The sequence below is a fragment of the Sus scrofa genome, chromosome 11, assembly GCF_054392235.1.
Source record: "Sus scrofa isolate SSC_HxYL_T2T_F1_AM1 chromosome 11, Sscrofa_HxYL_maternal_Yorkshire_Landrace_v2.0, whole genome shotgun sequence".
Lineage (NCBI taxonomy): Eukaryota > Metazoa > Chordata > Mammalia > Artiodactyla > Suidae > Sus > Sus scrofa.
The window spans coordinates 11,926,669-11,938,814 of NC_139393.1; the positions used below are offsets into that span (position 1 = coordinate 11,926,669).

A 12,146-nucleotide genomic window follows, 5' to 3' on the forward strand; every position below is an offset into this window, starting at 1 on the left:
TTCCCGATCTCATCAGAGACTCAGACATGACTCTTTTGAACTTATGATTTAATGGAAGACATATGGGTTTTAACCTAAGATAAATCTGTATTTTAACCTGGGTTCCACCACTTACTAGATATGACCTGAACCTCAATTTCTTCATTTTAATGTTATTTTGCTTATCTCACAGGGAGTTTGTGACAGTTAAGTTGGGTGATGTCATTAGATGGAGAAGGCTCTTCCTGAACGTTTCCCTTCTTTACTTCCTCTGGGAACTTTTAATTCAGGATTGTACCATGATAGAATGATCATTTATAAAACAAGCCTGTCATATTCAGAATTCCGAAGTTTAAAGTAGGTTATTTGAGACCAATTGTGTTATTATGGGTGGTCCATTTTGATGACAAAAAACTAAAATACAGTAATCTTTTTGCTTGCTGTTTCCATGGAATAGACACAGTGTTGGTATTTTTTTTTTTTTTGCCCTGGGACCTTATGTGAATACAGTAATCCATACTGAGAATAACATTTGTGGATTACTATTATGTGAGAAAATTTGAGCTGCTTAATTTTACTTGTAAAGAACTATTTCAGTGGACACTTTAAGGGAAAAAGTATAGCTAGGCAATATTTGTATTATAATGACATCTGAAACCTAATACTCATTGCAAAATAAGAATTTTATTGGAGTTTCAGTTTTACCTAGATTAATTAAAATCTTATGTAGCATAGAAAATAAATTACAAGAGTAATTTCAGGTCTCTGAATTAGACCAATAGTTTTAACTTCAGTGGTCAGGAGAAAAAACCTCTTAGTCGGACCATTCTTTGGTTTAGGGAAGGACCATTATTTTTGTTACCATTGTTGAATGTTTGAAGTTAATGTTTCTGTGACTAGTCAGTTGAATCTTCTCACTTATTTTCTACACATTGTTCAAGTGATTCTGAATGAAATTAAAGAATTGGAGAAAAAAAAGGAAGAGAAACAAAGAACATGGATTAACTACAAATTGTATAATCACTTTATGATTTTTAAATTGACCATTGTTGGTCAACTATCCAAAACACTGAATGTTTAGAATTTAATTCAGTGTCATGCATGGTTTCATTTTCTTGATTAAAGAAAAATAATAGAGACTGATCTTTCTGGCTTTCATAATAGTTGTGTGATCATAAGAAAGAACAACAACTTTTTCCATCAAAAATAAGTTCTTAATTTTAGTTTGCATTTTCAGATTATGTAGCAAATAGATTTGGAAAAACTACCAATTTTGTTTTGTTTTGCTTATGTCATAATATTTATTGTACTTTAGTGTTCTAAGGATGCTTTTATATGTTTTCCTATACAAGGTACTGTGAAATTTATGCTCTCATACACTGTCAAAAATCAGAGAATAGAAACAGTTGTTGCTTTTTATTATGAAACTTAATTCTATCCAAATTTTTTAATATATTGAATATAATTCTTAATAATCTCTGAAATTTAGTACAATATCTATTCAATTATCTTAGTTTGCATGTGACCTCATCTAGTGTATCAGCAAGTTCTTTTATAGCAAGGGAAAGTGGTTTTTAAGTTAGAATCACTCAAATGTTTTATTATCTTATTTACTCCTTGGGATTTGGGTCTATAAGAAGGGATCCAAATATTTTAGGAAACAAAATTACATGATTCTTCAATGAAAATTTTACAAGGTTGGTATATTTTCCTAAGTCATTTCTGCTTAAACTGGTAGTAAGTTAGGGCTTTTACAGAGACATTATGTTAGTTTATTTATTAAAATTGTTTCTTTAGTCATCTTCTAGGAAAAGATATTTATTTTGTAAAATAGAGTATGCGTGAGTTCTAATATATGAACCATATTTACACATATACTATTTGGGCAGTGACTCTAATGAAAACATAAATAGAAGTAAATGGAAGTCTATTTGATATTTATTCTTAATTGTATATAATTTATAAAATGAATATCTCTTCTGAGAATTTTTTGCTTTTAATAAATAATCAAATATAATTTTAATATATTATTTTATGTTTCAATTTTACATTGTATTTTTATTTAATTTTAATAATTTCCTTTTCTTGTACTTCTTTGGTCTCTTGTCTGTTTTTGTCTAATGCATGTCCAGGGTTCTAAGGTTAGTATTACTTCAGTAATTTTCAGGTTTTCAGTTTTAAATTTTATTTTGCTTATGAAATTTTTGACTTGATTATATTTTGAGTTTCCATACCATCTTTAACATTAGACATGTCTTTGGTATATTTAAAAGATTTCTAGAAGGATTACTTTGTCAATCTACTGGTGAATTGCTATTTTATTATTCACACTAATCTTTAGACTAAAATATTGTAATGAAGACAATATTTCAGTCATATGTACAATCAGATATTAACTGGTTCCAATGAAAGGAAATTAGATGGGATATATATTACAATTTACTAATAACCATGTGTGGATAATCTTTTTTAAAACTTATGATGTTCATATAACATTTCATCATATTTATAAATTACTTTATATAAAATTAATAAGAATGCCCCTTTAGGTTATTGGTTACGAATACTTTTTATTTTAAAATTTATGGTGTTCGGTCAAAAATAAAAGTTGGGCAAATTTCATAGATAATAAATCTGCTTATAATTGCTGTTTATAATTTACTCATTTAAAAATGAAAACATATTTTGAAGCTTAGGCCTTGTAGACTCCCAAAAGACTTCAAAATGATATCATTAATAAAAATAATTTAGATTTCTCATAATTTTAGTAATTCAAAATGAAGATTTTCTTTGAGAATGCATGTCTAGATATCCTAAAATTCTAATATTTTGAAAATATTTTCAGAATATTTGATAGACGTAAGTCATGGCCAGCTCTTCCACTCCAATATAAAACACTTACAGTGATAATTATGATGTTCAAAGGAGGTTTTCTATATAATTATAGAAATTATATTTGCCTCTTATTATAAACTGTTGTGTTGTAGTCACAGATTTTTAAATCACATTATGGAATGATGCTGTATATCAGTAAAGAGCTAGGAGATAAGGAATCTTTATTTTAAAAAATTAAAGTAGTGGATTAATCTTTTCTTTAGGCTGTGGCTACCAAATTGACATAACATAAATCAATAGTTGAAAGAAATAGTTTAGTTTATTTCTAAGCTCCTCTTACAATGGTTTTAACACTATTTTGATGTTAATTGGAAGGGGGAAAGGCTGTTACATTTTATACTCCACTTATAATTGTTTAGATACATAAATGGTTGCGGTAGTCACCTGTCATTTTTCTTACCCATATTGTACACAAGAAGTGTTTAAGAGATTTTTTTTTTCTTTTCTTTGTCTTTTTGCCATTTCTTGGGCCGCTCCTGTGGCATATGGAGGTTCCCAGGCTAGGGGTCGAATCGGAGCTGTAGCTGCCAGCCTATGCCAGAGCCACAGCAACGGGGGATCTGAGCCGCGTCTGCAACCTACACCACAGCTCATGGCAACGCCGGATCATTAACCCACTGAGCAAGGCCTGGGATCGAACCCGCAACCTCATGGTTCCTAGCCGGATTTGTTAACCACTGCGCCACGACGGGAGCTCCCGAGATTTTTTTTTCAAAGTCAGTGTTTCCTGCTGGTACTTCCATGTTAGTGTGAGTAGGAATACATTTAGATAGAAAGATGTAAAAATAGTAAAAAAAACGTCAAATGGAGCACTAAATAGGAGCAGATACCTGTAGGAAAAGCTTGCCTAGTAGTTGAATTTATCATTTGGTAGAGAAGTAAAGTGAATCATTATGGCTAGTGTGCCCATTTTCAGAAAATTTAAATAGTAGTGTTTTTTATTTATAAAGCATTCTTTACTTTTCTGTTTTTGAGGCACTAAGAAAAAGAGGCCTAGTCGTAATGAACTGAAATAATTAAAATGTTACACAATGCACAATGAAAAATAAGTAATGTTGCCATTGCCTACGAAATACAGTTATACATTTTATGAAGCAGAATACTTTGTACCATTCTCTTTCAAAGCAGGAAATTATAATTTATCACAGACAATATATTAGTGAAAGTACAGCTTAACCAGTCTAAATGCTACTGATTCTTCTTATTGCTAGAGTATTATGTAAGTCACAAATTAATGTTGGTAGAGAAATTAATGATCTTCTTGATTATTTTTACCCTAGATTTTTATTGTACATACAAGATACCTAGTGGTTTTACTTTATTCGAAATGGAGAAGAAATTGTCATGAATTCTAGTTTGACAAATGAAAGTGCCATATATCTTTCCTATTACTCATCATATGTCTGTAGGAAAGGAAAAATAATGGATATATTTTTATAAATGAGAGTGCAGACTTTAGGGAAAAAATGAGTTAATGTTAGCTAATAAAATTGAATGAAACTAGTATAAATACAGATAATTCATAGATAAACTAATTATATTTGGTAACTAGCTGCTTGTGTTATATGCAGTTTGTTATTACAATTTATTTTGTTTTCATTTACAAAATATATTAAATATAGTAAACTCCTGTTAACCTGCAAGTATGTATGTACATGTATTATATTTACAAATTTTAAACAAGACTTAACTCTTCTACTTTTTTAAAGACGGAGTTGGAAAATATTGAAGTGACACAAGGCATGTCAGCTGAGACAGCAGTAACTTTCCTCAGCCGATTGATGGCTATGGTTGATGTACTTGTATTTGCCAGCTCTCTAAATTTTAGTGAGATTGAAGCTGAAAAAAACATGTCTTCTGGAGGTTTAATGCGACAGTGCCTAAGGCTGGGTAAGTCTGTTAAGAATAAGGGTGCATGTTAAATAATTACTTGCAGACTAGATTTTGATAATCTGTGATACCTAAAGTATTAATGATACAATTTGATTGTTATATAATGTAATAGTTGTAATCATTGTAATTCTTCAGAATTTCTAAATTTAAAGATTAGAGTATCTTTACATTGGCAGTTTCATGGAATTGATCTCTAACGGATTATAATTTGAAATAAAGTCAAATATATTTTGAATTGATTCAAAATCCATAGGACTACAACATTTTTCATTGAAGTGATTCTAATGTAAATCTATTTATGAATCTTTTTTTGGTAACTTAATACAGAGGGTAGTTATCCTGGGCCCACAGACATGTCAGAAAACCAGTGACATGGTTGTATACACATAATGCTAAAGGATTAAATTGACTATGCCTATCTCGCTGTTTCTCAGAATGAACAGTTAACACTGATAAACATTACTATACCTATAATTTTTTTACTTGTGTTACAAAGAAAATTTAACCTTGAAAAGTCTTAGTAAATTTAGACCAGCTCTTTAGGCAAGAGTCATTCTTACATATCTTACCTTTTTTAAAAGGAAAATTTACTTGTACTGTTTAGTCTTTACAGGGGAGCAGACAACTACTGTTTTCATACTTGCCTTACAGCATGAACAGAAGGACCTAAGAAAGTAAGGCATTTGATAGGGAGGACATTCTTAATATGTGTTCTTTTTACCCGTGGTTTTAAAAAATTATGTTAAAATATACATATGCATAATTTTAGGGGAGAAATTGTTACTGACCCAAGGAAGGAATAAGAACTTGATTTAAGAATGATGGAATAAACATACTTTTTCTGTTGTTTTATATTTTCCTGTTTTCTGAAAGGCATCATTTTATATCCATTAAGTTGTGGGATCATTTACTGTGGGCCTTCATGGACATTTCCGCTGGTATTTAACAATAGCTGACAGACTGAACTTTGTGAGAAAGAGAAATCTTTTTAAATGTCTCAGCACCTGCAAAACAGCATTTCTTTAGTTATTCTAAAATTTTATTTTGAGTATATTCTGAAGCTTTACTACTGATTTCATTTTTATCCTGATAATCCTTATCAGATTTAGTTTTTATCATCCACAGGAAAGTTTAATAAGTGAATATTAATGAAGCAAACATTATTACTTGATATGTGTGTGTGTTTGTGTGTGTGTATAGATATATATATTTGTATTTATATATCAATTTGTGCTGTTTACTGTCCTAAGAACTTTTCATATATTGATTCAGTTAATCCTCCCAGCAGTCCTCTAAGGAAGGAAAGTGAGGCTTAGACACTTAAAGCACCTGGCCCAAGATCACTCAGCTCGTAAGTGGAAGAGCCAGGATTCAAACTTAGGTGGCTTGATTCCCAAATCTGTATGGTTTACTTCTGTGCTTTACTGCTTCTTAAAATAAGTGAATAAATAAATACTTGTAGAATGCTTGTTGACGAAGTCCACAGACCTTCTCACAATGAAGACAGGTAGTTAGTTATTGGGACTTGTGAGACTTGACTCTATGGACGTACTCCATCCTTGCCTGAAATAGGGAGATGTTCTCTGTAGAATCCCCAAGATAGTCAAATTAAGGGCAGAAGCCTTATTAGTTTAAAAATATCAAATATTAATAAGTATTTTAAAAATTTTATTGATCCATAAATTTCAGAAATTTGAAGGAGGGAAGGGGATAGAATAAGGAAGGATATATTGGGAACTTCAAACATGCTAGAAATAATCTGTTTCTTCAGCTGGCTGGTAGTTTTGGGGTAATTTGTTTTTATTTTTTAACTATCTGAATGTTTTATATGTTCTTTTCATTATTATATTTTATAAATTAAAAAATATTTATTGATCTTGTTGAACCTACCAACTTTTAAAAACATTTCAGGGTCCACAATTCATCTTAATAACATGCTTTCATTTTTAATATAGTTTGCTGTGTTGCTGTGAGAAACTGTTTAGAATGTCGGCAGAGACAGAGAGACAGGGGAAACAAGTCTTCCCATGGAAGCAGTAAACCTCAGGAAGCTCCCCAAGGTGTGACTGCCACAGCAGCTTCCAAGGTAATTAAACATTTTCTATGTTAAATATAGTTTACCTTTAAAAATGTTTTTAAGTTTATGAAAAGAACAAAGTGACATGGTGCTGCTTCATGGAAGAGCTTACCTCAGCTACAATTTGGAATTCCTTACTCTTGCCTTTATCCTTTGACACTGTAGACTTTGCGCAGTTTGTTAGAAGACTATTTTTTTAACTTTAGACTTTTACATGGCTTCCCTTTTCTTGAAGTGTCTAACCTTATTTTTTTACTCTACTAAATCTGTTCTATTTTTCATTCTACTGAATCTGTTCCACTCTTGAGCTTAAGTCAACACTCTTTGGGAAATGTTTTCTGATACCATCACTGCTCCCCTAGTCTAGGGGGAGTACCCGTTTGATATATTTGTAAAATCTAGTATGTCTCTCATCACTCTTGGTACTTGTAATTAGATGTTTGATACTGACATGGTGGTTTTTTGCCTAGTAAGTGAAAACATGAAGTGAGTTGAAGGTTTAATTCATTTAAAGTTCAGTGGCTTCAAACTTCTGCAGTTTTCAAACAGAAAAACCTCACTTTTAGTATATCTGTATTGTAGCCTCTTTCTTTTTCTCTGCTGTTGGAGAAACATTCCTAAAATAATTAGATCATGTATTATTTTACTGCTGACAAGTCTCTGCAAAGCTCTCTATTGCTTAGAAAATTAAATATAAACACATCAGCAGTAACACTTCGTGTTTTTTTTTTGTGTAGGTGCAGAAGACTATGTTACTTGAGTGTGGGTCTGATCTTATACATCATTGTAATTACAGAGCATATATAGCACCAAGTATTTTATCAAAAGAGCACATGCTCTAGAATTAGACAGTCTTGAGTTTGTATTCTGGCTCTACCACTTACTGGTTTTGTGACCCAAGACAAATTCCTTAGTCTCTTGTGGCTCTGTTTTCCAGTCTTTAAAATGGATATATATCTTAATTTATAAGGCATTTATATGAATTAAATAAAAAAGTAATAATGTGTTAAAGTACTTAGTAATTCCAGAGATGAGGTAAACATCCAGTGAATACTAATCCCCTTCCTTCCTCTAGGAGTTAGCTGCTCAGTATATACATATTTATACTCATGAAATGAATACATAAGTTAGTATTTTTTTTTTTGAGCTTAGATCTTAAAAATTTCTGCACTTAATTCGCTAAATAATAGAGAGCTTCTCAAACCTGTCAAGCCAAGTATTCCACAGATTATATAGACAGAAAAGCTCAGTGAGAGGGAAATTCATTGTAATTTACTTGAGCTAGTCAGTGTCTCTCCAGAAAGAACCTTAGCAATGAAAAATGGATAATAAGGGATGGATATAGAAATACTGTGGGAAAAGTTGACTTGGTAAGAAAACACATTTCAGAAGAGAATCAGTGGACCTGGTTGGTGAGGATTCTTTTTTCTTCCCTTTTTTTATTCATTTTTAATGTGGCACTCGTATGAGTAAACCGTAGTTCATTTTGGTTTGTTACTAACTCAAGTAGACTTGCATTAGCCATGCATTTTCAGTGGGCCTCATTTTTTATACTTTCTAAAAAGGAGCAATAATACAAACTTTTCCTATAAAAATGGATCAAATTAGATTTTTGACATAGAAATACTTGGTAAACTGGAAATTAGTATATAATTTAAATATATATATATAATTTTAAACTATGCTATAAATAATATATTGTTTCTTTAATAATCCTGTGATAAAGATTATTAGCCTATTATTTGGGCACTATAGCTGAGGTTCAGAGAGGTTAAGTATCTCACCTGTGGTTGTATGGCTGGTAAGTTTCGGAATTGTAATGGAAGCCAAATAGCTATCAACCTTCAAATACCATACTCCTTTTACTATCCTGTGCTACAAAGCGATCAAACATTTTAAGTAAAAAGCAAAACAACATAATTGAGTGTTATAAAGAAATAGAAGGAAGCCTATTTATAATTAATTAGAGTAACAATTTGCTTTATATACAGGAATTGTATGTGGGACTATACATATATTATCTAATTTAATCTGCACCATTCCTTAATGTATTGTGTCATCGCAATTCTTTTTTTTTTTTTTTTTTTTTTTTTTTGCCTTTAAAGGCCACACCCCAGCATGTGGAGGTTCCCACGGTAGGGGTCTAACCAAAGCTACAGCTGCCAGCTTACACCAGAGACACAGCAAAGCCAGTTCCGAGCCACGCGTCGGTGACCTACAGCACAGCTCACGGCATTGCCAGATCCTTAACCCACTGAGCGAGGCCAGGGATCGAACCCGTAACCTCATGGTTCCTAGTTGAATTGGTTCCCACTGCACCACGACAGGATCTCCCACACAATTCTTAACACATTTTGTAACTGAAAAAGTACTAGATTGAGTTTCAGGGATCCTGGCTGGCTCACACTTTTTCTATGTGCCGTGTTATCTAAAATGTGTGGATTTTTGTGTCTTTAACTCTAAGGAAGATTTGAGTGATAATGATCTTTAATCTCATTTAGCCTTAATATTAAGGCCACAACTAAAATTTTTTTGCTTATCTTTTCTACCTTTTTGTAGATCATAAAATGCTTACACACATGAAATCCCATGTAAGAACGTAATATCATAATCTCATACATTATATGAGTTCATGGTGGATAAATGAACTCATGAGTTAAAGAGATTTGTAAACTGAAGGCAGGGAATGTGAGACACAGAAAAATTTAGAAATAAGTTTGAGGTCACACAGGAGAGATTTGAGCCCCAAGTATAACATCAGTCTTTCCTCTGCCATAATCTTCCAGCCACTCTGAGTCCGTAGCGGTAGCTCTGCTGGTAAGGACAAGAACGGTAGTAAGCAAAACTGTGACAAGAGTAGAAGAGAACAGAAAAATGCTTGTAGTAGCGTGTTGTTGTCTATAAATGGTGTTCTATGCTTAGAGGAGGTAAGGAATGTGGCCACTTTAAAACCTAAAGTAAAGATAATGGAAATTATATTGCTCTATATGTTTCCATGTTATTGCTGTTTTTTCACAATTCTTCATTTTCCTTAAGACTCCACTAGAGAATGTTCCAGGTAACCTTTCTCCAATTAAGGATCCCGACAGACTTCTTCAGGATGTTGATATCAATCGCCTTCGTGCAGTTGTCTTTCGGGATGTGGTAAGTTACGCCTGCTTGATTTCCCAGAAAAAAATTTCCACCGCCATTTGTGTAAAATGATTTAAATTTTGTAAGAAAGGTGCACATTACAACTAAATGTCCTAGTGTCAGGGATTGTAGGTTTATAACAGTTCTGTTTGTAAAATGGTTGAGCTTATTAGCTTTCTCTGAAAGCTTATTGATATGCTATTTTTTAATGATGTGAAATTTTTTCTTTGATTTTTATATGTAATAATAATAGGGATAACTTAAAAAAATTATTGACTTTATCTTGAATCCCCTACTCATGTTTTTTAGTATTCCTTGCTCCATCTCTAGGTATTGAATATTTTGTTATTGTCAGTGTTCCTTGTATTTTGGATAAAAGGAATTAATTCATTAGAGCGTTATTCACAATGACTTTTGAGAGGGGTAGTTATTTTTGAGAGAAGCATTTTCATTTTAAAATACAGATATCAGAGTTCCTGTTGTGGCTCAGTGGAAACAAATCTGACTAGCATCCATGAGGATGCAGGTTGGATCCCTGGCCTCGCTCAGCAGGTTAAGGTTCTGGTGTTGCTGTGAGCTGTTGTGTAGGTCGCAGACACGGCTTGGATCCAGCATTGCTGAGCTGTGGCATCAGCCCATGGCTGCAGCTCCAATTCAACCCTTAGCCTTGGAACTTCCCTATGTCATGGCTGCATCCTTAAAAAAAAGACAGATATAAATCAGAATTTGAATTAGAAAGATAGTTTAATAAAGCTTAAGGAAAAGACAGCTTAAGGAGACAATTTCCTGGAACCCTCCAATTACATGATCGTTTATTGAAATTAAGTAAAAATAAGATTGACCTTTCCACAGATTGTGGAGAAACATACACAGCTTTTTACAGCAGATTCAATAGTGGCAGCACTTCTTAGTACAGTTACTATTTATCAGCCATTTTAGATTCTGATTTTCTTATTTTAATTGATGATTTATGAAACATAAAAGGTGGGTTATGTTTTAAATTTCATTTAACAGTAAATTGAATGGAGTACTTTATACTTGAGAAAGTGATTAAAATGTCTTTTAAATCATACAGCATAATACTGCATGGTAGGAATATATGATAGAAAAACTGTCTCTCTCTTTAGTATATGTCAGTTCTTACAAATCACTAGGAGAATTACAGATATACCAACAACAAAAAATAGACAATAGACATAAAATATGAAAGACAAGGTAACAAACATATGATTTAAAAGTCAGTACCGCAAATGGTCAAAGAAATGCATATTAAAACAACAGTGAGATATTTTTACCATTAAATAAATCAAATATTTAAAACAATAATACCTATCATTACAAGAGTGCACTGAAGCATGCTCTGTCATTTATCACCATTAGGAGTATAAATTGGATAAACTTTTTGAATAGCACTTTTATCAGTATGTGTTAAAACTCTTAACAGGAAGGAGTTCCCATTGTGGCACAGTGGAAACAATCCAACTAGTATCCACAGGGGTGCAGGTTCGATCCCTGGCCTTGCTCAGTGGGTCAGGGATCCAGCATTGCTGTGAGCTGTGGTGTAGGTTGCAGACACAGATCAAATCCTGGGTTACTGTGGCTGTGGCAGAGGCCATCAGTTGTAGCTCCAATTCGACCCCTAGCCTGGGAACCTCCATATACTGTGGGTGCGGCCTAAAAAGCTGGCGGGGGGAGGAACCTGTTACAAATATTGATACATATGACCCAGTCGTTCCATTCAAGCTATTTAATTTTATGTGATCATCAGACTTGCCTATAGGAATATTGGTAACATTATAAATATCCAACATAGAGCTTAATAAATCATAGTATATTCATTTAGCAAGAAACTGTGCAGGTATTAAAGTCATATTTTTGAGGAAAACTTAGTGACATGTAAAATACTCATGATACAGTTTAAGGGAAGGTTACACTCACCATAAAAAAAGTGCTTATATTACACAATGCATTTGTATGCTGTGTGCATACGTGCGTGTGTGTACTTTTATTAAAAAAGAGTCTAAAAGAAATGTACAAAAATGGTACTAGTGCTTATCTCAACGTAAACAGTTTTTATTTTTTTGTATTTTCAAAGTTTCTATAATAGAGCTATATTGCTTTTATAATTCATAAAAAATAAAGGATTTTTTTAAAATGGGAGATAAAACAC

The 12,146-nt window shown here is 32.4% G+C and overlaps 1 protein-coding gene across 21 annotated transcripts in view; it reads left to right on the forward strand.

Annotated features, from left to right (window-relative positions):
• NBEA (neurobeachin) overlaps window positions 1-12,146 on the forward strand; it is a 644,629-nt gene that overhangs the window by 204,457 nt on the left and 428,026 nt on the right. For all 21 annotated transcript variants that reach the window (XR_014819172.1, XR_014819171.1, XM_021065197.2 and 18 more), the window contains 3 exons: window positions 4,584-4,764; window positions 6,723-6,853; window positions 9,881-9,988. Coding sequence is in view for 19 of the 21 variants with exons in the window: in XM_021065197.2 (XP_020920856.2) it covers window positions 4,584-4,764; window positions 6,723-6,853; window positions 9,881-9,988 (420 nt within the window). In the remaining 2 variants the exon portion in view is untranslated. The remainder of the gene's footprint in view (window positions 1-4,583; window positions 4,765-6,722; window positions 6,854-9,880; window positions 9,989-12,146) is intronic.